This window comes from Nelumbo nucifera, chromosome 1 (genome assembly GCF_055504915.1).
Source record: "Nelumbo nucifera cultivar China Antique chromosome 1, China Antique-T2T, whole genome shotgun sequence".
Lineage (NCBI taxonomy): Eukaryota > Viridiplantae > Streptophyta > Magnoliopsida > Proteales > Nelumbonaceae > Nelumbo > Nelumbo nucifera.
Window position 1 is genome coordinate 116,150,756 of NC_142649.1, and position 26,803 is coordinate 116,177,558.

A 26,803-nucleotide genomic window follows, 5' to 3' on the forward strand; every position below is an offset into this window, starting at 1 on the left:
AATTCTGCTTCCAATCAAATCTTATTCTGAAGTTCCTCTACAGGTGGTTGAAATTAGCAAGGGTAGCAAGGTTAAGTATGAGCTTGACAAGACAAGTGGCCTTATAAAAGTATGAATTCCTTCTTAAAGTCTTCCCTTGTTGCTCTTAGTGTTCTGTTTTTAGGTCATGCTCAACATTTGGAATGCCTTTTGATTATCTCTAACATAACGGATGATGCGGCGAACATCAGTCATATGAGGTTGTCGAGGGACATAAACAGATTGACTAACGACCTGAACAACATGTGAAATATCAGGCCGAATCATAGTGAGATAGATTAGAGAGCTAACAAGTTGAAGGTACAAAGTAGCATCAGGAAGAATTAGCCTTCAGATTTAGACAACTTGACATTCTACTCCAAAGGGGTATCAACATGTTTCTCATCAGTAATTCCAGCTAGTTTGACGAGATTAGAGGCATATTTTTGCTGACAAATGAAGTACCCTCGACTGCTATGATGGACTTCCAAACCCAAAAAATAGTAAGGGGGCCCAAGTCCTTCATGTGAAAGGAGTTATGAAGTAAGGACTTCAACTCACAAATGCCATCATGATCATCCCCAGTTAAAAGCATGTCATCAACATACAACAGTAGAATAGTGATACCCTAGGGCCTTCTCTTAACAAAGAGAGAGTAATCAGAGGAACTCTGATTATACCCAGTTGCAACATCTCGAAAGTGCTCAAACCAAACCCTGGGTGCCTGCTTTAGACCATATAAGGATTTCTTTAGGCGACAGACACATGAAGAATCACTGCAATATCCAGTTGGAGGCTTCATGTAGACTGTCTCCTTCAATTGACCATGAAGAAAATCATTCTTAACGTCTAGTTGGTAGATAGTCCAAGAATGAATAGAAAATATGGCTAGAAGAGATTGATAAAAAAAATATATGGCTAGAAGAGTCCGAATTGTGGTGATCTTAGCAATCGAGGCAAAGTTTCTTCATAATCAATTCCATATTCCTGACTGTATCCTTGGGCAACTAACCAAGCCTTATATCGATCAAGGGAACCATCTGACTTCAGTTTGATCGTATAGACCCAACACCTTCCAACAATATAAGCATTTGGAGGAGCAGGCAGAAGATCTCAAGTATCATTCTCATGGAGGGCTTGAATTTTGGCATCCATGGCTTCTTTCCACTGAGGACTTCTAATGGCTTGCTGATAAGATCTAGGAATATCTGTGGACTAAAGTATAACAGAAAAGAAACTATGGTTTGAAGGAAAACCATAGCGGCCAGGAGGTCGAGAAATACGAGTAGAATGACGAAGTGGAATAGTAGAACTACCATCTGACATAGGAGGATCTTGGGGCGAAGTGTTACTTACAGGAAGTGCAAAAGGAGGATGCTCTGGACCAGGTGGAAGGGGGGTTATAGGTGTTAGACAGTTGTATGCCCTTGGCTTCAATCAGAATTATGTACATTATGAATTTATTGTAAATGAATAAAGTACACATTTGATTCATGTTCCTGTGGTGTGTTTCTGTGTAATACCCTTAAACTAGACACTTAATGAGACTTGTGTTAGTTTAGAATGTTCACAGCCATTGGATAAGTCTGGGGAGATTTATCCTGCCAAGGCTGACACTGGTGTGCGGCCAACTGTTGGGGTGACTTGTCTCAGTTACTAGAGTGAGACCCGAAGCACATGCAGTGTAGGATTAATAGAACCTTTGAACCGGACCAGATTTCCAGTATTGCCTTGGACCTTGGAGATAGATGGGCAAAACTGGAAAGTTACACCTAACCCCTAGACTCGATTATGATACTACACTAGATGTCGGATTGGGCTGTCTTTGATGTACCAATCAGTGAGATCCTTAGTGGGGGTCAAAGCCTGGGTATGTTGGGACTGTCCGAGAATTCATCTGAGTGGGTGATCATAGTGACAGGATCAGCCCCTTTGTCGGACAAAGGTAATGATCGGGGATGCACTCTCTCTGATGGAAACCAAGACTGCCGGCAGCCGATTTTAATTGTTAAGATTTTGTTTTGCAAAATATATTTATATAAAGATATATATATATATATGTTATGGTTTTGAAATGATTTGCAAAAGGTTTTAATTCCCGGGATCCATGTAAGCAGAGAGTGCAACGCTGTTCCTTGCAGTCGAGGGAGAGGTCTTCCCTTGTCGGGCAGTGTTTGATCATTATGGGCTGAGAGGTTAAGTGTAAGACCATTGAGGATAATACCTGATGGGCTAATCTTGCATCTGCCCACAGTCCTTGGGTGTTACAAGGTGGTTTGGCCCAATGACCACTTAGGGTAAGTGTTGGGCCCATAGAGCCCATAAGATGGGTTTCAGGGGGTGCACTGTTCATAACAGTGTATTCGGCCAGGCTTTGTAACAAAGGTTGGGCTGAACCTATGTGGCTGATGTGTAGATCAATGTTTAGGTCCCACGCCATACAAGGAAGCCCAACTGGGCAGCAGTTTGGAAGGCTAAGTGAGTACATAACCTTAGATGGGCCTTAAGCCCATTTCGAACTGGACTGATTTGATCAGTCAATTAAAAGGGGCAAATTCTGATATGGATCAGCTGATAGGATTGGGCCTGGACCCTATCCACTTAGAGAGTCCAAGATCTAAATGAGATTTAGATCTGGAAGCCTCCTAATTAGATTAGGAGATGGCTGATCTGATCTGCAGATAAGATAAGGGTTATCCCTTATCACTTAAAGGGACTTCTAATCCAAATATGATTTGGATTAGCAACTTCTAATGGGATTAGGAATTGATCCCTTTAAGATTATGAAAGGAGAATGGGGCGGCAACTGTTAGTGATTGATGTTCAATTCTCTTCAGAGCTGAAAATCACAAGGAGAGAGATTTCTGCACCTTGCGAATTCTCTTTTGCCGCCTCCTTCCTGCCGCCGCCATTACCTTCAGTTCGATCTCTAGTTCTTGGGAGAAATCAAGATCTGATCTTGATTCCAATCTTTTAGGAAAAGATTGGTTGGAGCTGTACTTACAAGCCATCCAGTTGATTCTTGCGAAGGGTCAAGTTCTTTTGGAAGAACATTGCTGATTCTGCTCCATCCTGCACTGCGCCATCTTCAGTGGGAGCAGATTTTGGATCCTTCCTTGGGCGTGAACACCTTCATTGGGAGATACTGTTTCTCCGTATCAGGTACATCCTCCCTTCTACTCCTTTTGATTCAGATCTGATTTGGTTCATGGTTCAAGATTGATCCTTGAAAATATGTTTTATAAAATAGGGAATTCAATTCCCTGCAAAGATGGGAGAATTTTTTTTTGAAATTCGCCCAGTCCATTCCACAAGACTTTGACGTCCATGTGATGGATATCCCATCCCTTCAATAGGCTCAAGAACTGGGACACGTGGCCGCTTGCGGGTGAAGGCGAGAAGATCTCTCTCAGTCGAGGAAGTAGGAGTGTTATTTGAATCAAAGTCTTGCAAAACAGAGATAGAAGGAGAAGAAAATCTAGCAATTCCAACAAAGAAGGAAATATGTTCAAGAAACACAACATTCCGTGAAATCCGAATACGACGAATAGCAGGTTCATAACACAAGAATCCTTTGTGGTCAGGACTATATCCCACAAAGGCACACATAGCAGATTGAGCAGTTAATTTAGAACGTTCACGAACAAGAAGATGTACAAAACAAAGGCAACCAAAAACATGAAGATTGGAGAAACTTGGGGGATAACCAAAAAGTTTTTGGAAGGGAGAAGTGTTGCCGAGAACAGAGGAAGGAAGATAGTTGTTCAAATACACGGTTGTACTGGTTGCTTCTACCCAAAACGAAGTTGGAGTGTGGGATTCTTATAGTAATGTTCACACAACACTGAGGATATGTCCATTCTTCCGTTCAACTACACCATTCTGTTGTGGAGTGTCTGGGCAGCTGCGCTGAGATTGAATTCCATAACTCCTCAAGTAGGCCTGAAAGTCTCCGTCACTATATTCTCCCCCTGAATCTGAACGGAGTATACTCAAATTACACTTGAAGCGAGTTTGCACCATAGTATAGAATAATTTAAATGTGGCAAAGACTTTTGATTTGTGCCATAAAAAATAAATCCAAGTGTATTTGGTACAATCATCTATAAACAATACAGAGTACTTGTATCCCAACCGTGAAATAATAGAAGCAGACCAAACATCACTATGTATTATCTGAAAATGTTTAGTGGCATGTTCAAAGGTGTGAAGAAAAGGTAAAACATGACTTTTACTCAAACAACAAGCAGTGCAAGAAACATCAAAAGTATGAACAAGAGGAATTTTATTCTTAATTAAACCAGAGTCAAACAAAAATTTCAATTTTTGAGAATATGGATGACCCAATCGTTTATGCCATAAATCCCAAACATTATTTCTATTACTCAATAGAGAATCAGACATAGAAGAACTAAGAAAAGCCGAGGATGCTCCTGATTGAGACTTCTCAAACTCCAGCGCAAATAGACGGCCTAGCCTACGCCCCTTCCCTTTCACCTTCCTAGTGTATAGGTCTTGTATCAAGCAACCATCATGAGAAAAAGGTGAGAACATTTCCTTCATCAACAAGTTGACCAACAGAAATCAGATTAGTAGTAAGGTTGGGTACTAAGAAGGTTTTGGAGAGAGGGAAGGATCTAGTGGGTGACAATTTAAGGGATAAGTCATTACTACCAATAATGTCTAATTTTTCACCATTGGCAATAATAATGTGTTTGTGGTGAGTCTCAGTAGATGGATTTGGGTGATTGAGGTAGGCTCCTGTCATATGATTGGTGGCACCTGAATCTATAATCCAAGCATGTGAAGGGGAAGAACAATATGCAGAGGACTTACCAGACAACTCAATAGCAGAGAAAGCAGAGGATACCAATTGCCGAACCTTTTCTTCATCCATAGCACGAGTTGAATCACTTTTAATCGAATAATTACCCTTGGTGGACACAGTGTTAGTTGCCTATTCATCTGTTACCTGATAGGCCCGCGGTTGAGTCTTTTTTTGAGAACCCTTAGCTGGTTGGATTGGACAATCTGGAATGATGTGACCATATTGCTTGCAATAGGTGCACACATTCTTCTTTTTACAGTGAGAGACAATGTGTCCAAAACCCTTACACTCATAACACTGGGTTTTGGAGAAGTCCTTGGAGGTTGACTTCTTACCTCCATGAGCAACAAAAGCTGTTTCAGCCCCTACTTCAGTCATCTTTCCATCAAATCCGACTGTAGTGAGAAGTCTAGTCTCTTCCCTCAGTAGCTCCCCTAAAACAGAGTTCATATCTGGAAGTGTTCCCCTACTCAAAATATTGGACCTGATTATCTCATATTTAGGTCTAACCTCATAAAAAACTGAGTTACCTTCCTCTTCTCAAAGTGTTTCTAGAGATATTTCACACATTCCGCTGAGTCCGAGGGATCAATATGGACGATTTCGTAGTCACCCCACAGATCAAGAAAACTTGAATAATATTCTTGTATCCTTCTATCTCCTTGATTGTAGGCAAATATCTCTGATTCTTTTTGATACTGTTTAGATACATTGGGCTGTTGATAAACTTTCTCTAGATACGAATACATTTCATAGCTTGTTTTCATTCTTCTCATAGGTACAGAAATATGATAAGCAATAAAACTAAGAATCCAAGAAACAAGCTTGTCGTTATCCAGTTTCCATTGTTGTAAGGCTTTGACCTCAGTCTCAATTGGTTTAGTGACAGTCCCATTCAGGTATCCTTCCAAACCTTTCCCTTCAACATAAAAATCAAAATGGACTTCCACATCCCATAATTCTGTCCATTCATCTTCACAAGAATAATATCCCCTCTATCTGAAGTCATTACAGCATAAAACAACAAAAATAGGGTTCGGCAATAGTCCTAAAGAACTAGACTGAAGTAAAAACTGATCAAAGCAAGCAAGATAAGCAGTAATTGAATCCAAAAGAGTCAAAAATTGAGAAAAGAAGCCCCTTATTGTCACCAGAGATTGTCCAAGATCCAACAATAGAAGAAAACTGGATACACAGTCCAAAAAAGGAAAGTCTGGACACAGCTTCCCAGAAGAGATGTACAGATCTCTCTCAAAACTTCACGGATCTCAATGAAAACTTCAGAATATGTTGAGGGCTAGGCGACAATTCCTTTCAAATCTTACTACAAACTGATGTCAAACGAGAGAGATCCAATGAAATCTCTCTTGCTAGGTGCACAAAGTATAGAAAAATGGTTCCTAGAAAGATCAAGACAGTCCAGGACCAATCGGCAGTGATAAAAGTTCTCAACTGATTAAAAAAAAGGCGAAATGGATCAAAGAGCAACCTGCTCTGATACCATGTGAACCGAACTGAGAACAAGAGAGAACAGATTTAGGGGTGTCAAGAATAGTCGACCCCCACACCAAAGAGTCCCTTTTATATTAAAAGATATGAAAGATATGTACAGTTACAAGAATGCCCTTATAGGGTTGAAAGATAAAAGAAACAAATAAAATAATGAGAATACTGTTACTGTACAACAAGGGCTATACTAATAATGTACATCAAGATATATCTTCACATTTTATTCCTTTCCTGATCTTCAAGGGAAACCTAAAGTAATAGTCTGAAAATTTGATATTTTTCTTGCTTTTTGGATTGACAAAATTTGAAAAATATCCTAAGGTTGTTTCAACTTTTTTTTTTTTGATAAGTAGGAGTAATTTTATTAAATCAAATAACAAAAATACATGTTACCCCCCTAGGACTGAACCATATACACCAAAACTGCCCAAGCCTGAGACACAATTACAAAGTAACCCAAAATAGATCTCCCCTTGACACCATCTGCTTGGCCAGAGAATCAGCCATTGCATTTGCTGATCTTCTAACCCACTGAAACATGACAGTCATATTCCTTGTCATCCATTTAACTTTCTTTAACAGATTCCTGTAGCCCCAACAAGCTGTTTCTGGTACAAAGTAACCCAAAATAGATCTCCCCTTGACACCATCTGCTTGGCCAGAGAATCAGCCATTGCATTTGCTGATCTTCTAACCCACTGAAACCTGACAGTCATATTCCTTGTCATCCATTTAACTTTCTTTAACAGATTCCTGTAGCCCCAACAAGCTGTTTCTGGTCTAATTAGCCAGCCTACTACCACCTTGGAATCCCCTTCTACTAGTAGATTTGTCACACCACTTTGACTAGCCATCTGTATACCTTGTACCGCTGCTAGTAGCTCTGCCCTTATTGAATCACCTTCACCCACTGGTCCTGAAAATAGAGACAACATATTGCTGTCTTTGTCTCTCAGAATCCCACCAATTCCCGATGTTTCAACTTTAAATATGAAACATTATATGTATTAGGGAATGTAGGAGCCAAGCCACCATTCAACAAGTTCCTCTCAAGTAAATCAACACAGCATTTATTCCAGGAGCTCTTAGATTCACATCTATCATTGCAACCACTTATGCAAGAAAGATCTAAAATAATAGGACAAAGTAGGGGCAGGATTAAGGAGATTTATCTCTATTCAAGAGCTTCTGTTCCTTATCTTTTTTTCAAAAGTCAGTGACTTGACCCTTTTTAAAAGCAACTGGGAATATTTTTTGTAGCTTTGGACTTGCAACCGACCATCATGTTAATGCCTATAAATAGTTCAGAGCCAACAAAATGACATACACTTCAAGGTTTGAAGTTTCAATCGTCCCTCTCCTCATGGACAAAAAAAAAAAAACCATTACTGCAAAAATTGCAAGAGAAAACAATGGCAAGGTACTTAAAAAGCATCCATGTTGTTAAGATCATATCAGCTTCAGCAAAAACACAAAAAAAAAAAATTATAATAAAAGCTGACAGCCAACTTTATTTTGACTTGATGAAAAGAAATAGAACCAGTTATTGCAGCTTCTCTTCCCTTTCCTTCTTTCCTTCCTTCCTTCTGTATGAGGCGTTGATGCCTTAGAGATGCCTCAGGGCATTTTGAGTGCATCTTGTAGGTGTACACCTCACACGGCTTTAAAAACATTGGCTTTCTATTTGGAACTAATGTTGCGCAATCCGGCTGCTCCCTGTAGGAGATGATTTGGCTACCAGCAACAATGGGCTCGATGAACCAGAGAACCTGGGGTTGTTTACCCGGCGGGGTTTCTCTGACGCTTAAGTTAGCACTTAGTTGTGAGTTGAAAACGATATTGGATTGTGAGAGAGCTAGAGAGCAGAGATTACGCCTCGCCTCTCTTCGCCCCTAGGGGGTGAGGCCTTTATATACTGGAGTCCTCGCGGGTTCGGTGGAGTAGTTCCTGGATCCCCGTTGTGATGGGATCTGTTTCCGTGTTAGTTGGCATAATGCCACCAACTGGTAAGGTTGCCCATTTCCGCCTGAATCGGGGAGTGGGTGAAATAATACTAGCTGTTACAAGGCATGATCTCGTAAGACGCGGGGTACGGTGGTGAGATCCTTGGAATTATCATGTGGTGGTGAGCTGCCTAGTGGCGAGTTACCTGTGAGGTGCTGGGCTGCTTGGTGGCGAGCTGCCTTGTGGCGAGTTACCTGTGAGGTGCCGGGCTGCTTGGTGGCGAGCTGCCTAGTGGCGAGGTGCCTGTGAAGTGTCGGGCTGCTTGGTGGCGAGCTGCCTAGTTGTCATGAGGTGCCATGTGTCATAATGTCATTGGAGGGCCAAATCCGCCCTCATCATTTGCCCCCCACTCCCGAGCTGAAAGTAACTCGGCGAAGGGAGTAGGTTTCTCCTTTTGGCCCGAAATTCGATGAGCTCGTAAGCGCTGAATCAATTCCTTAGGCTCTGGGAGCGACTCGCGGTCCACTCCTGAATTTTGTCAATGCCGAAGAGGCGACTGGGTCTTATTGAAGGGATGGGATATCCATCACATGGACGCCCAAGTCTTGCGGAATGGATAGGGTGAATTTCAAAAATTTCTACCATCTTTGCAGGGAATCGAATTCCTTGTATTTAGAAAAACATGTTTTTCAAGGATCAATCTTGAATCAAGAACCAAACCAGATCTGAACCAAAAGGAGTAGGAGGGAGAATGTACTTGATACGGAGAAACAATATCTCCCAATGGAGGTGTTCACGCCCAAGGAAGGATCCAAAATCTGCTCCCACTGAAGATGGCGCAGTGCAGGATGGAGCAGAATCAACAATTTATTCCAAAAGAACTTGACCCTTCGCAAGAATCAACTGGATGGCTTGTGAGTATAGCTCCAACCAATCTTTTCCCAAAAGATTGGAATCAAGATCAGATCTTGATTTCTCCCAAAAATTGGAGATCGAACTGAAGGTGATGGCGGCGGCAGGAAAGAGGCGGCAAGAGAGAATTCGCAGGGTGCAAAAATCTCTCTTCTTGTGATTTTCAGCTCTGAAGAGAATTGAACATCAAAAAATAACTGTTGCCGCCCCTTTCTCCTTTCATAATCTTAAAGGGATCAGCTCCTAATCCCATTGGGAGTTGCTAATCCAAATCATATTTGGATTAGAAGTCCCTTTAAGTGATAAGGGATAACATTTATCTTATCTGCAGATCAGATCAGCCATCTTCTAATCTAATTAGGAGGCTTCCAGATCTGGGACTCTCTAAGTGGATAGGGTCTAGGCCCAATCCTATCAGCTGATCCATCTCAGAATTCACCCTCTTTAATTGACTGATCAAATCAGCCCAGTTCGAAATGGGCTTAAGGCCCATTTAAGGTTATGTACTCACTTAGCCTTCCAAATTGCTGCCCAGTTGGGCTTCCTTGTATGGCGTGGGACCCAAACATTGATCTACACATCAACCACATGGGTTCAGCCCAGCCTTTGTCACAAGGCCTGGCCGAATACACTGTTATGGACAGTGCACCCCCTGAAACCCATCTTATGGGCTCTATGGGCCCAACACTTACCCTAAGTGGTCCCTGGGCCAAGCCACCTTGCAACACTCAAGGACTGTGGGCAGATGCAAGATTAGCCCATCAGGTATTATCCTCAATGGTCTTACACTTAACCTCTCAGCCCATAATGATCAAACACTGCCCGACAAGGGAGGACCTCTCCCTTGACTGCAAGGAACAGCGTTGCACTCTCTGCTTACATGGATCCCGGGAATTAAAACCTTTTGCAAATCATTTTGAAACCATAACATATATATATATCTTTATATAAATATATTTTGCAAAACAAAATCTCAACAATTAAAATCGGTTGCCGGCAGTCTTGGTTTCCATCAGAGAGAGTGCATCCTCGATAATTACCTTTGTTCGACAAAGGGGCTGATCCTGTCACTATGATCACCTACTCAGATGAATTCTCGGACTGTCGTAACATACCCAGGTTTTGACCCCCACTAAGGATCTCACTGATTGGTACATCAAAGACAGCCCAATCCAACACCTAGGGGTCAGGTGTAACTTTCTAGTTTTGCCCATCTATCTCCAAGGTCCAGGGCAATATTGGAAATTTGGTCCGGTTCAGAGGTTCTATTAATCCTACACTGCTTATGCTTCAGGTCTCACCCTGGTAGCTGAGACAAGCCACCCCAACAGTTGGCCGCACACCAGTGTCAGCCTTGGCAGGATAAATCTCCCCAGACTTACCCAATGGCTATGAACATTCTAAATTAACACAAGTCTCATTAAGTGTCTAGTTTAAGGGTATTACACAGAAACACACCACAAGAACATGAATCAAATGAGTATTTTATTCATTTACAATAAATTCATAATGTACATAATTCTGATTGAAGCTAAGGGCATACAACTGTCTAACACTTATGTGGTGCCGAGGTCTTCGCCAGTTCGGTACTTTAGCCCTTCGGCGCTGGGAGCGACTTGTAGTCCACTCTCCTTGATCTTGCCCATGCTTAAGAAGCGGTTGGGTCTTATGTGGTATTTTAGCCCTTAGGCTTTGGGAGCGACTCGTAGTCCACTCTCCTTGATTTTGCCCATGCCGAAGAAGTGACTGAGTCTTATTTGGTGCCGAGGTCTTCACCAGTTCGGTACTTTAGCCCTTCGGTGCTGGGAGCGACTTGTAGTCCACTCTCCTTGATCTTGCCCATGCCTAAGAAGCGGCTGGGTCTTATGTGGTATTTTAGCCCTTAGGCTCTGGGAGCGACTCATAGTCCACTCTCCTTGATTTTGCCCTGCCGAAGAGGTGACTGGGTCTTATGTGGTGCTGAGGTCTTCGCCAATTCGTCAGTTTGTGCCTGGGCCAGGACGCCAGGTCGGCGCATGTGCCAGGCCGCCAGGCTGCTGGGTGGGCGCCTTAGAGCTATGATTGCGCTGCATCAGCCTCGTGATGCCGGTCACCCACTCCTACAAGAAGCTACTAGGAACTCTACCTTCGGGGGCAGTACCTCTAACTTTAGGTCACCAGCTCGCACAGGAGCCTTGGAAGGCTCGACTAGCAAGGGCGCCCATGTAGTTTGTTGGCCGCCAACTCCCGCGGAAGCCACGAAGAGCTCATCTTTGTAGAGGGGACCTCGCGAAGAGGACTGGTGAGGTTTTATCTGAATTGAAAGTAAAGTTGGTAGAACTGCTTAGTCTGTTAGCTTTCTGCATAGTTTTTGAGTTCATAAAAAATGGAAACTATAAAGCGAGAGCTTTAGTTTCTAAAAAGTGAGGACTTAGCTTTCTGGGAGAAGAGGACTTAGCTTTTTGTAGGATGAGAGCTTAGCTTTTTGTAGCGTTTCCCACAGAACCATAGAGGGTTCAGTGAATGTCGCGCCGACTACAGGAGGGAGTGGTGCGTTCACTTGTGTAGTCGCTTGGGGCATCGTCAGCGCTAGGACCTCAGCCGTAAGCGGTATGGTGAACTGACCTATGCAGACAGACGGGAACTAAGGTTGCCCCCCAGAGACGTGCACTTTGTTGTTTTGTCCGGCGTTGCTGGAGGAAGCCATGGATTTGATTCTGAGCTTGAGATTTTTGAATGGAGACAAAGGCTTTTAGTAGCAGTTCCCACAGACAGCGCCAAATGATGTGGCACAATCCGGCTGCTCCCTGTAGGAGATGATTTGGCTACCAGCAACGACGGGCTCGATGGACCTGCAAGAATAGAATCAGAGAACCCGGGGTTGTTTACCCAACGGGGTTTCTCCGATGCTTAAGTTAGCACTTAGTTGTGAGCTGAAAACGATATTGGATTGTGAGAGAGCTAGAGAGCAGAGATTATGCCTCGCCTTTCTTCGCCCCTGGGGGGTGAGGCCTTTATATACTGGAGTCCTCGCGGGTTTGGTGGAGTAGTTCCTGGATCCCCATTGTGATGGGATTTGTTTCCGTGTTAGTTGGGCATAATGCCACCAACTGGTAAGGTTGCCCATTTCCACCTGAATCGGGGAGTGGGTGAGATAATACTAGTTGTTACAAGGCATGATCCCGTAAGACACAGAGTACGGTGGTGAGATCCTTGGAATTACCATGTGGTGGCGAGCTGCTTGTGAGGTGCCGGGCTGCTTGGTGGCGAGCTGCCTTGTGGCGAGCTACTTGTGAGGTGCCGGGCTGCTCGGTGGTGAGTTGCCTAGTGGCGAGCTACCTGTGAGGTGCTGGGCTGCTTGGTGGCAAGTTGCCTTGTGGCGAGCTACCTGTGAGGTGCCAGGCTGCTTGGTGGCGAGCTGCCTGTGAAGTGTCGGGCTGCTTGGTGGCGAGCTGCCTAGTTGTCATGAGGTGCCATGTGTCATAATGTCATTGGAGGGCCAAATCCGCCCTCATTAGGAACCAATACTATTTTTTAGGGATTTTTTTACAAGACAAGGTATTGGTTCTATAAATATGTGTTATTGGTTATATTACATATACATATTATATATATACATATATTATATATATATATATATATATATATATATATATATATATATATAAACTTTGGTTTATTCATTTTTAGAGAGCAAACTTTTTTGAGAGGAAAGATAACAGATTCCATTAAACAAAAAAGAGTACATGAGAATATGTACAAAAAGAAGCACACACACAGATTACAAAGGCATAACTCTCTCTCGCTATGTAAAAAATCCTTGTGAGCTCCCGATTTAGCCAAACAATCTACTACAAAGTTTAACTCTATGGGAATCCAGAACATATTTACATTCAAAAAGTTCAGAGGATCCCAAGCCTCATCCAGATAATGAGATAGCCTCAATGGCCCTCCATTCTTCTCCCCAAGCCATTTAATGGTATTGCTCGAATTGCCTTTCATGACTAGGGAAGACAAGCCAAGATCTCTTGCAATCCGGTTTCTAGTTAGCATGGCTAAAACTTCAGCCTTTGTAGAGTCTTCTATCCCGATTGGACCACCATAAGTCCACAATAAATTTCCATCCTCTCCCTTAAACACACCATCAATCGATTCAATCCCTGCTAGACCAGGGCTCCCAAGGGCATTTCCATCAAAGTTCAGGGTCACCTCTTTTATTCTTGAGTGAAGGATGTTTGTTGCTTTTAGAGAGGATGGAGAAGAAAATAGGATCTCCATAGTACTTTTTTGGAGATCATTCAAAGAAACACCTTTAAACTCCTCTGAGTTTAGCACCTATATGTTGCACAAGTAGAACATGTAGGACAACAATTTGCCCATAGATATAGCTTTATTATTGAAGATTCGGTTTCTCTCCTCCCACACCCCCCACAAAACTGCTTGAACCATAGTGCACCAATAAACTTTTCCTCTTTTTCCAAGGCCTCATCCTTGTAGGGCTGTCAACGGGTCAGGTTTGGGTCGGAACCAGTTGGAGCCGAAACCGACCCAACATGAAATGTTGAGGACTCGGACAAGGACCCAATAGGCTCTGTAATTTTTGGACCCAGAATCGAACATATCGGTTCTCGAGACAATCGGGTCTGACCCGACAAACCTGATTATAAAAAAATAAATATTTATGTTTAATATATATTAAATATTCTATATATATTATGTATTATATGTATAGTATATATAATTTATTTAATATATTACATACTCACATATATATCGGGTCTGGTCTCAATCGGTTCAGGACTAGGTGGAACCGGTTCTGAACTGATAGTAATCGGGACCCTATATCAGGACCCGTAACCGACCCGTTGGTTCCAATTCCTGGAACTAGAACCGGCCCAATCGGTTCGGGCCCGTCAGGTCAGACCCGACCCATTGATGGCCCTACTTCTTTGTCATTGCCAAAGGAAGTACTCAATGTGTTCAACAAAGTTTCAGTGTATAGCAACATTTTTAGGGATGCTACTCAACATCAGTCAACTTGAAACCTAGGGGTGTACAATTGGTCGGTTCGGTTCGGTTCAAATCAAGGACCTAACCGACTATTTGGTTTTACTATTTCCTCTAATCGAACCGAACTGAACTATATTTTAGAACCGGACCGACCTTAACCGAATTCGGTTCGATTGGGCCCTGGTTCCACATAAATGATAAGAGTAGAAGTTCAAGACTGCTTTCAGCCTTGAACCCTAATAGATTTCAGGTTCGAAAATAGAAGGAAAATGTAGAGAAGAGAAGAGAAAGAGAAGAGAGAACTGTAGAACACAAAGTTCTGCTGCCGCCACTTCTATTTAGTATTTATAGGTTATGCTCATTACATGGAAAGGACAGATCTGCCCTTAGTATTTACATAACAAATAGAACAAAATAAAACTGAAATAACCGACTGACCACCAGCTAACCCTAGGATGATTAGAACACATTCTACCCTACGAACATAGTGGGACCATAGCTGTGGGGCCCACATCAGTGTTCTCTACACTCCCCTTCAAGTTGGGAATAAATGTTTATCATTCCCAACTTGGATAGATCTGCCTCTAGCTTCTTCCTCGGTACAACTTTGGTGAGGCTATCTGCTAGTTGCATGTTGGATGTGATGTACGGGAGACACACTTTTTGTGACGAGACCCTCTCTTGTACAAAATGTCGATCAACTTCAATATGTTTAGTTCTGTCATGCTGCACCGGATTATGTGCTATATTAATAGTCGCTTGATTATCACAATACAGCATCAGGGGCTTCTCATACTCAATACCCAACTCCTCAAGTAGTGATCTCAGCCATAGAATTTCAGCAACTCCGTTAGCCATTGACCTGTATTCAGCTTCAGCACTAGATCGGGAGACAACACTCTGTTTTTTACTCCTCCAAGAACAAGGTTACCTCCCACAAGGGCACAATATCCAGAGGTAGACCTTCTGTCATCAACACTCCCAGCCCAATCAGCATCCGTATAGACCTCCACCTTCATGTGGTCATTGTTCTTGAACAGTATACCTCTACCCGGGCATCTCTTTAAGTATGCTAATATTCTTTTTGCTGCAAGAAGATGCACGGTTCTAGGAGAATGCATGTACTGGCTGACAACACTAACTGCATAACTGATATCTGGTCGAGTGAGGCAGAGATATAGGAGCTTTCCCACTAATCGCTGGAACATAACTTTGTCTTCAAGAGGCTCCCCACTCTCTGCACTAATCCTGTGGTTCTGTTCAATGGGTGTATCCGCAGGCTTGACACTTAACTTTCCAGTTTCCGCCAACAGATCTAGAACATATTTCCTCTGGGAGACAAAGATCCCCTGTTTAGATCTAGCAACCTCAATACCCAAAAAATACCGTAGTGCACCAAGATCTTTCACCTCAAACTCTTGATGAAGGAGCTGTTTGAGGGATTCAATCTCATGGCTATCATTTCCTGTCACCACAATATCATCAACATATACTACAAGTAGTGTCAGCGAGGACTCCACCCTCTTGATGAACAATGTATGATCTGACTGGGCCTGTACATAACCGAACTTCCTAAGGGCTAGTTTGAATCTATCAAACCAAGCTCTAGGTGACTGCTTCAAACCATACAATGCCTTATTGAGCCGGCAGACCTTCTTACCTGTCTCTGTATCATAGAATCCAGGAGGCAACTGCATGTAAACCTCTTCCTGTAGGTCTCCATTCAGAAAAGCATTTTTAACGTCCATTTGGTACAAAGGCCAAGTGTGGCTTGCTGCAAGAGATAATAGAACTCGAATGGTGGTCATCTTGGCTACCGGGGCAAAGGTCTCCAAGTAATCTATACCATAAGTCTGGGTGAACCCTTTTGCAACTAGCTAAGCTTTGTACCTCTCAATGGAGCCATCTTCATTGTGCTTCACAGTAAATACCCATCTGCACCCAACTGGTTTCTTTCCTTTGGGCAGATCAACTAGCTCCCAACAGGGCATCCATTTCAACTTGCTTTGCACCTTTCCACTTCGGGACTGATAGGGCTTCTTGCACTATTCTTGGAATAGGGACATTGGCAACGGAAGTAAGATAGGACCTGTAGGAGGGAGATAGGCAATCATAGGATAAAAACTGGGAAATGCAGTGGGCTGTAGATGTGGTGCAATGCCGTTTCCCTTTACGGACGACAATGGGAAGGTCAAGGTCGTTTGTAGGAGGCGAAGTGGCAACAGTGGAAGGAGTCTATATGGGCCCTGGGACTGTAATACCTGGACTTGGAGCGGCAGAAGAGGTTGGAGCTGGCCTGGACTGCTGATGACCGGGATCAACCTGCTTGCATCGCCTATGATAAACTCTCAACTCCTGATCCCTCTGACCACCCTCACTATTGCAGCCCTCATCACCCAATGGAATAGGTAAGGGAACAGCCCCAAAAGTATTAACCCTACCCTCACTGCGCTCCCCCTAAAGAAAAGAATCCAAATCCCCACTCTCACTGCTCTCCCCCTGAGGAGAAACCCGAGAATAATAGGGTGTCTCCTCAAAGAAAGTGACATCCATGGAGACAAACTTCTTCCCTGAGACAAGATCATAGTAGCAATAACCCTTTTGAGTTTGTGCATAACCAAGAAAGATGCATTTTGAGGCCCTTGGTTCGAACTTGGAGTGATGAGGTCCGAGAAGCTGAACAAAACAGGTACAACCAAATGTTTTAAGGGGAACAATAAACAACTCCTCGTTTGGGTATAGAAGGGAAAAAGGAGATTTCATATCAAGAACCCGGGAAGGAACCCTATTAATAAGATATACCGTCGTGAGGATAGCATCACCCCAGAAGTGAATAGGGACATTGGAGGTAAACATAATACTTCTAGCCACCTCCAAGATGTGCCTATTCTTCCTTTCTGCAATCCCATTCTGCTGAGGTGTATGAAGGCAAGTGTTCTGGTGGATAACCCCATGATTAAGAAGGTAAGATGCCAATGGCTTAGCAAAGTATTCCTTTGCATTATCAGATCTAAGAACTTTGATCTTGGCATCAAACTGGGTTAGGATCATTTGGTGGAAGTTTTGGGTCAGGGCGGGAACCTCATCTTGTGAACGCATAAGATAAACCCAAGAAAACTGAGTATGGTCGTCAACAAATAACAAAAAATATCTGTACCCACCCATAGAAGGGATGTGATATGGCCCCCAAACATCAGCATGCACAATATCAAAAGAACTATTACTCCTTTTATTACTCAATGAATAAGATTTTCTACAATGCTTAGCAAACTCACAACTTTCACATTTCAACTGGGACAACTCAACAGACTCAAACAAAGTAGGAAACAGACTCTTTAAGGACTGAAAAGACAAATGACCTAATCGGTTATGCCAAAGCATAACCAGACTCACAATTTGAGAAACAAGTGACTTCTTATCCACTGACTCTTCCCGACGAGAACTCTCTCTGAGCAGATAGATCCCATTCGTCTCACGGCCAGTCCCAATCACCTTCTTCGTCTCCAAGTCCTGAAAAACACATCGGTCAGGGAAGAAAGTTACTGAACAGTTCATATGTTTGGTAATACTACTGACTGAAAGAAGGTTAGTATCAAGCTTAGGAACATGCAAGACAAAGGACAAGGAGATAGTATCCGATAGCTTGATGTCACCCTTGCCAGAAATGGGGACAAGAGAACCATCAACCATAGATACTTTATCCTTATCAGAAGACAAATGATAAGTGGTAAACAATGAAGGCAAGCTAGTCATATGGTCGGATGCACCTGAATCTATTACCCAACAGGGTTCAGTAGTATCTGGAGCTGAGGCGTGGTAGGTTGAGGCTCGAGTACCTGAATGTGCGAAAGCAGATGTGGCAGGGGCTGATGGTGATTGCGGTGGCTGAGCTGAGTTCCCAACTTCCTTTTCCAACTGTATTAAAGCAGCCCGAACTGCAACGAAGGTCTCTAAAGGTGTGCCTCTTGTGCCAGATGAGGATGCTGAATCAGTGTTCATGGCCACATGAGCATTACCCTTCTTGCTTCTCACCTTTGTCGGGACCAAATGAGGATGCAGTTTCCAACATGTTTCTTTTGTGTGTTTGGGTTTCTTACAATGCTCACATACCACATCTCTTTTATCTTCCTTCTTCCTGTCCCTTTCTGAATCACCTCTTGATTTGGGTTTAACAGCTACACGGGCTGGTGTAAGAGGCTGAGGTTGCATCATGACTTTCCTCCTGGTCTCTTCACTATGCACTAAGGAGTATGCCTGGGAGAGAGTCACACTATCTTTGGTCAATATCTGTTGCCGCACAATATCATACTCTGAATTCAGACTTGCCAGAAACTCAAACACCCTGTTTGTCTCGACTTGCTTTCTATGGGTCTGTGCATCTTTGGCACTCTCCCACTCAAGGGTCTCCAAGTGATCAATCTCATGCCACAGGGACTTCAAGGTAGAGAAGTAGACCGAAATCGGTTTCTCTCATTGTTTAAGAGTGTTCACTTCACATTTCAATTCATAAGCTCTGGCAACATTAAGGGGTTGGGAATAAATTTCTTTCATAACATCCCATATCTCCTTGGCTGTCTTTGCCCACAGGTAATTTCGGCTGATATGAGACTGCATAGAATTACACAGCCATGTCATAACCAAGTAGTTTTCTTGGACTCACTTGGTATATATGGGGTTTCCCTTGGAAGGTTCTTTCACATCTCCCAAGAGATACCCTAATTTACCCCTTCCCCCAATAGCCATCATGGCTGATTGGGCCCATTCCAAATAGTTTGATCCATCAAATCTTACGGATGTAATTTGAAAACCTGTCTCAGAAACACTACCAGAACTGCTGTTCCCAAAACTGCCTTCTGCCTGATTTTTAAACTCCATTTCGTTCAAGAACCAATAGTCTAAAAAATTAGGGTTACTACAGTCGAAGAACATCACTTGGACTATCAATCACAATCAAATATCAGTATAGAACTAATCTGTATTCACGGTATATGTGCATGAAACCAGTATAAGTCTGATCTGAAACCAATTAGCAAACACAACAGCAACAGTCTGTACAGTTTTCACCCCTTAAAAGCTCTGATATCCTGAACCAGAATTAGGGTTTTAATCAGTCCTTAAAAAAATTCTCAGCCGCACATTCCAAGCAGTACCGTACAGATAAGACTTGTAGTAGGGTTAATATGAAACCCTAAAACTGATCAATGCTGAGAAAAAAAAACTTAAGAAGAGCTTCACAGGTAGATCACAAGGCTTGGCCCAACAGTAGGGTTTGCATCAAGATTAGTAGGGTTTGCTGCAAGATCAATATCAAGCCCTAGAGAATAGAAAGAAGAAAACCCTAGAATGGTTCGGCCGCCCTTTCTAGATAGGTCCAACCTATCTTCTCTGATAGTACTTCTCTTAGAAAATAAAATAACTTACAAGGTTACCCGAACCCTAGCCTTCTCTGATTCTTCCTGATCACCAACACTTTGCAACCGTGGCAAGTCTTCAATAGCTACTAAACCCTCTGGCGATCTCCAAGAATCAGTCAACGAACTCTACTTTCTCTGCTTCCAGTCCTAGATGGTTCTCATGTGGTCGGTTGGACTAGACTCACATGAGAAACCCTAACCTTGCTCTGATACCAAGTAGAAGTTCAAGACTGCTATCAGCCTTGAACCCTAATAGATTTCAGGATCGAAAATAGAAGGAAAATGTAGAGAAGAGAAGAGAGAGGAGAGAACTGTAGAACACAAAGGGTTGAAAGGAGGGACAGAATCTGAATGTTCTGCTGCCGCCACTTCTATTTAGTATTTATAGGTTATGCTCATTACATGGAAAGGACAGATCTGCCCTTAGTATTTACATAACAAATAGAACAAAATAAAACTGAAATAAATAACAACTGAAATAACCGACTGACCACCAGCTAACCCTAGGATGATTAGAACACATTCTACCCTACGAACACAGTGAGACCATAGCTGTGGGGCCCACATCAGTGTTCTCTACAATAAGCATTTAATAAGTGTTATTAATTAAAAAGTTAAAATGGCCCCAAAACCCAATGATTGTAATTAATTAACTATTATTAATTAAAAGTTAGAACGACCCCAAAGCCCAATGGTTTTAATTAATTAGCTATTATTAATTAAAAGCTAGAATAGGCTCAAAGCCCTATGCCAATGGGGAATTGGCAAATTGGCCATTTTCAAAAATAATTAATGATTAATAAACAAATAATGACTAATGAACAATTGATAATGAGTCTAGTTTTAATTAACTATTATTAATTAAAAGTTAGAATGGTCCTAAAGCCCAATGGGGAATTGACAAATTGTTCATTGGGAATATAATAATTAATTAGCATAAAGTGTTAAATAAACCATTAATATTTAATATACTTGATTAAATAACAACATTAATTCGGTTTTTGGTTTGGTTCGGTTGAAAATATCAATCAAACTGAACCAAAACTGAAAACCGATTTAAAAAAAATAAAAACTGAGTCGAACCAATATCGGAATTAACCGAACCGAATTAGCTTATTCGGTTTGGTTCGGTTCAGTTTTCAGTTTATCAACCAAATTTGAACACCCCTACTGAAACCTGACTGACCCAGCCTGATTTTGACTTTTGAGCTTGGCTGGATTGGGTATTTAGAAATCAGGTTGGAAAAAATTGAATTCAATCCAATTTTGAATAGGTTGGGATCATCTGGTTGAGGATCATCTTAGAGGATTGAGGTACCCTTGCGTTGGGTTGACATCAGCCTGACCCAATCCAGCCCAAGTTGCACCTGCAAAACATTTTGTACAAGTAGGGGCTGCAACTAGATGGTTTGAACACATGGGATCTCCAAACATGAATCTCTGTCTGTGTGTTTAGATGTCATTAACCATCTTATCTATTAATTGCTGTCCTAAGAAGTTTATGTAGCAATTACTTAATTGGAAAGGAAAAACCAATATAAGCAAATGATTACTGCTTAAAGTCATTGACTAAAAAGAGCATTTTTTAACTTAGCCATTTATTGGACACAGAAAAATGGTTTCTGCATGAATTATGATCACCTCTTACGAGCACAACCAAGTACTAAAATTCTTATTGCAAATTGAGTCTGTACTTGTGATTGTCCTCTGCATGGTTATTAATTTCTTAATTTATGTTACATCCTTTTCTTAGTTAGATTATCGTATTCTTTCTTCATTTTGCACAATAACCATTTGTGAAGAAAACTAATGAAATGCAATGCTGACATTAGATTGATCGTGTTCTTTACTCATCAGTTGTGTACCCACACAACTATGGCTTCATCCCACGAACCATTTGTGAAGATAGTGATCCCATGGATGTCCTGGTGTTGATGCAGGTAACTTCTTCATAGTTCGATGATCTTGGTGACTGTATAATTAATAATTCTTTTCCCTGGGACAGTTATATGAACTTGCATATTTAAGTTAAGCTTCTAAATCTATTTTGTGACCTTTTTCCTCTTTGATAGGAGCCTGTTCTCCCTGGCTGCTACCTTCGAGCACGGGCTATTGGGTTGATGCCAATGATTGATCAGGTATATGCATCTTTCCCCTTCTACTGGTCTTTCAAAATTTGGTATATCCTCTTAGATAGATCTTGACTAAATTCTGAGATTTGTTGGTCATGGTGTATTATCCTTATTTTGTTCCTGCTTATGGGCCATGGGTTATCACCATTTGGAAGGGCATGTTGACAATTAATCACATGATGTACACCACAGGGTGAGAAGGATGATAAGATAATTGCTGTATGTGCTGATGACCCTGAGTATCGTCATTATAAAGATATCAAGGAGCTGCCTCCACACCGCCTTGCTGAGATCCGGCGCTTCTTTGAGGACTGTATCCTCTCTGAAAATAAGAGTTGTTACTTTCTTGTGACTGGTTTGTCATGAATAGGTGGGTTTTGTACTTTTGTCAGCATTGTTGGAGATATTGCAGCTCTACTACTAAGCTGACCGGATAATCTCAACCATGTGAAAACTGCCTTCTTTTGAGTAGCAATCTTTAGAAGATTATAATAATTATCAGATGGTTTTGATTGTCAGTTCAAGTAGGGGTGATCATGGGCTGGGCCGGCTTTAGCACCAATGATAAGGGTTTTAACCTAGGCCCAGGGTGCCCAGCCCGCACCCTAGGCATAGATTGCAAGCCCAAGCCCAAGCCCGGCCCTATATGGGCCCAGGCTGGGCTTACAAGCCTTTTGGGCCTAATGAGAAATGAGTTTGGGCCTATGTCATTCAGTAATAAAAAAATTAATTATTTAATTTTTTTAATTAAATAACATGTAATACATGCAAAAAAATATGGCAGAAGCCCAATTTTAATAGGGCTTGGCCAAGCTTTGAGCCTATGCACAAGAAGAAGGCATTGGCCTCATTTAATTCTAGAGTTGGTTTAGCTTGGCTTACCTATCCTTTTGTAGATGAAGTCAAGTCCTTCATTCCCATTCTTGAGCAATGTGGGACTTGGAGTGGCACTAAATTGTGAATGCTACCATTGAATGTTTTTGTAAGTCCCACATTGCTTAAGCAATGAGGATGAAGGCCTTGCCTAGGAGGGCAATTCACATACTTGAGTTGGTTCAAGTGTTAACACATGTATCGACATGTGTCAAATTTATTAGTATTAATATTTATTTATGATTTATTATTTATATTTATATTTATATGTTAAAATTTAAAACTTTTATATTTTATATAAAATAATAAACATTTAATATAAAATAATATATATTATATATTGTATATAATATGTATATATTATAATGTATATCTAAAATATATATGTTATATTGCGGGCTAGGCCGGGCTTGAAGTGCTGGGCCCAATCCTGGCCTGGAATTTTCCGGGCTTGATGCAAGCCCGGGTTGGGCTGGGCTTGCATTGAATGTTTTTCTAAGTCCCACATTGCTTAAGCAATGAGAATGAAGGCCTTGCCTAGGAGGGCAATTCACATACTTGAGTTGGTTCAAGTGTTATTAACACATGTATTGTGTTAGGAACTGCCTAACTCAGGGACTCTTTTGAGGGAGCCTGCCTCCTGAATGAGAGAGAGAGAGAGAGAGAAGAGAGAGAGAGATTGTATTCCCAAATCGATAATCCCCTCCTAGCTTCCTTTCCTTATTTATATACTGCTGTTACGATTCTGTTATACCCGCCTCTCCACTTGTCCAGTTTGTTAGTTAGTTTGTTCTAGTGGTTGGCTGTTAGTTACATTCTTTAAAGGTTGGCGTGGCCTTTTCTTGTACACTTGTATTCCCTTTATTTGTGTCTCAACAGTCCCTCCTCCTTCAAAGCGACCTTGCCTTCAAGGTCAAGATGTGGAAATCTATTCTGTAAATCAAAGTAAGGTTCCCAAGTTGCATCCTCAATTGGGAGACCTGACCATACCACTAATGCCTCTGGTTCGATGTGATTCCCTTTGCGTATCCACCTAAAATCTGTTCCTTAGGTTCTTGGAAGATCACTAAGAACTTCTGAAGTAGCTGCTGTAGTTGTGTGCAGCCTTCTTTGGATCTGCTTCCTTGGGCTAGAATGGAGCCGTTCCCGTGGGAGTCTATCTGCATTAATATGATGTGGGCTGGGTCTGCTGCCTGTTTCCTTAGGGAGGCGAGACTAATGGGTCTTGGATCCTTGGACAGCTGCCCTTGAATATGCACTTGTGAGCTGCCCACTTGAAAATCCATGGTGAGGCGGGCCCAATCACATATCACCGGCCCTAGTTGCCTTAACCATTGGACTCCGAGAACTACATCTGCTCCACTGATTTCCAGGGGGTGCAGATCTACCTCGAACTCATGTCCTTGTATCTTCATCTTTAATTCTGTGCACGTATTGTCGCACACCAGGTTGCTCCCATTAGCTATGTGCACACGGAAGGCTGTACATGGTTGGACCGGAATCCCTAGTTGTCTGACCAATGTTTGGGTAATGAAATTGAGAGTTCTGCCACTGTCTATCAGAATTGACACATGGCGCCCTTGTACCAGTCCGGTTACTCTCATAGTTTGAGAAGAAGCAAGACCGGTCAAGGCTTGCAGGGATACTTCCGGGTATTCCTTTGTCCATTGCCCCCATTCTTGGTTGTCCATTGGCTCTTCAGTGTCTGTTGATTGCTCGACATATTCGGTTTCAGGTTGAAGGAAGAAAACTTGAGGGATCTTACAGCGATGGCCTGGCCCGAATTTGTCTCCACATGCATAACAAAGGCCCTTTTCCCGTCGGGCTTGCATCTTAGCCCAGGTTAACCTCTTGGTTGAGTCGGGGCCTAAACCAGAGTTGGCGTCCTTGCCTGTGATTCCTACTTCTGATCTGGGCTCCGGTTTACCCAAGATACCTGGTTCTGGGTTTGGTATACCTGGTATGATCGCAGCTCCCAGAGGTTGATTAATCCTTCTTGCCCGATTCAGTTCGTCTTCATGTAGTCGAGCTAATGCTGCTGCTTCAAGAATGGTGGTGGGCTGCATGGCTTTTACCTCCAGCTGCAATTCTTCCCCGAGTCCACCAACAAAACTGTCGACAAGCGTGTTTTCTGGCCAGCCTTGCACGCGCACAGCTAATCTTTCGAACGCCATCTGATAATCTTGGACGGAGCCGGTCTGTCGTAGCTTAGCGAGGCTTTCATCAAAGTTCTCAAAGGCTGAGATTCTAAATCGCATGGTTAAGGCATCGGTGAAGTCTGCCCATGTGGCTCTTGGGTGTTGTCGCTGGTACCACTGGTACCAGACGATTGCCTCTCCTTCCAGGTGTGCAGAAGCTAATGGGACACGATCAGGTCCCTGTGTGTCGTGGTAATCGAAGTATCTTTCTGTTCGCAAAAGCCAGGATGTTGGATCTCCCCCTGCGAAAATGGGAAACTCGATTCTTGTTGTTCTTGATCCGCTTCAATGACTGGTGTCATTGCGCTCTTCCTGATTCGGCGCAGGTGGTGCCTGTGCCAGTCGTTCAAGCAAGGATGCAAAGCTTTCTTTGATTTCTTTGACGTCAGCCGATATTCTTTGCATTTCTCCTTCCATGTTGTTGACTCTGTTCTCCATTGCGGATGACTTTGTGCTTGGCATCTTGGCTCTGATACCAACTTGTTAGGAACTGCCTAACTTAGGGACTCTTTCGAGGGAGCCTGCCTCCTGAATGAATGAGTGAGAGAGAGAGAGAGAGAGAGAGAGATTGTATTCCCAAATCGATAATCCCCTCCTAGCTTCCTTTCCTTATTTATATACTGCTGTTACAATTCTGTTATACCCGCCTCTCCACTTGTCCAGTTAGTTAGTTTGTTCTAGTGGTTGGCTGTTAGTTGCATTCTTTAAAGGCTGGCGTGGCCTTTTCTTGTACACTTGTATTCCCTTTATTTGTGTCTCAACATATTGACATGTGTCAATTTATAAATATTAATATTTATTTATTGTTTATATTTATATGTTAAAACCTAAAACTTTTATATTTTATATTGCGGGCTGGGCCAGGCTTGAAGTGCTGGGCCCAATCCTGGCCTGGAATTTTCCTGGCTTGATGCAGGCCCGGGCTGGGCTGGGCTTGCACACAAAAACCTGGGCCCAAGCCTGGAAATTTGTGGGCTGGGCCGGGCCAAGAATGATCACCCCTAGGTTCAAGTTATCTGCTTGATTGTTCTTTCCTTCACTCATCTGTATGACAGACAAAAAGAATGAGAACAAAGAAGTTGCAGTGAATGAATTTTTGCCTGCTGAAGAAGCCATCAAGGCAATCAAGTACTCCATGTGAGTTTTCTAAACATTTTACAATTATGCAAAAAATGCATTGCCGGTTAGAAAGATTTTGAACATGGATGGCATACCATTATCTTTTGCTTGACTTTTTCCTTTTTCTCCCCTGCACATCTGTTGCAGATGTAACACCAATGAGAAGGGTGTTAGATCTATTAGCCAACTTATAGATGATTGTCTAATACTTGATATTTCTCTTATGGATATTTCCTTGGTGCAGGGATCTTTATGCTTCCTACATTGTGGAAAGTTTGAGGCAGTGATAATATATTTCTCTTGAAGACTTGTCACGTTGTCAAAGGCAGGTGGATTTTCTATCAACATGCCTCTACGAGTCTATGTACAAATTCCAGTGCGTAAGAATCTGGTTATCTCTATTTAATAATGCTTATATTGTTCTTCGGAAAAAAGAAACTCCTTTTTACTAGTCCCAGAGTGAACTGGAAATGGTGAAAGTATGCAAAAAACAAATCAACCTAGTCATATAATTACAAGTCTGTAGTTTTTGAATATAATTTAGAAGTTTCATCTGGACGGTCAAAAAAGTACACGGTGGATGGTTCAGATGATGCAACTATAAGTGGATGGATATTGTCTAATTATCATCTGGTAATGGCTTAGTAGTACTTTTCAGTCCCATTTTGTGTATGTATCCGTGGTTAAAGGCATACAGCACGGCAACAATGATGCCATTCTGTTGATGATTGTGATTTATTATATGTAGAGCGGTAACTAGATGCACTAGAACAAATTTTTACACTAAATTGTACCAGAAACCAAGAAAATAAGAATGAAAACGCAGAACTGAAAATACACAATAAGTAACTTGGTTTGATAATTTAT

The 26,803-nt window shown here is 42.2% G+C and overlaps 1 protein-coding gene across 10 annotated transcripts in view; it reads left to right on the top strand.

The window, feature by feature from the left end:
* The window catches only part of LOC104601833 (soluble inorganic pyrophosphatase), a 28,466-nt gene extending 1,869 nt beyond the window's left edge, over positions 1-26,597 (top strand). For 8 of the 10 annotated variants that reach the window (XM_010265316.3, XM_010265317.3, XM_088893475.1 and 5 more), the window contains 6 exons: positions 44-109; positions 21,447-21,554; positions 21,687-21,752; positions 21,939-22,059; positions 25,873-25,954; positions 26,181-26,597. In XM_010265316.3, coding sequence (XP_010263618.1) covers positions 44-109; positions 21,447-21,554; positions 21,687-21,752; positions 21,939-22,059; positions 25,873-25,954; positions 26,181-26,223 — 486 coding nt within the window. In that variant the 3' untranslated portion in view covers positions 26,224-26,597. The remainder of the gene's footprint in view (positions 1-43; positions 110-21,446; positions 21,555-21,686; positions 21,753-21,938; positions 22,060-25,872; positions 25,955-26,180) is intronic. The other 2 variants (XM_010265319.3, XM_088893502.1) reach the window with 1 other exon arrangement.
* Positions 26,598-26,803: the final 206 nt, after the last annotated feature.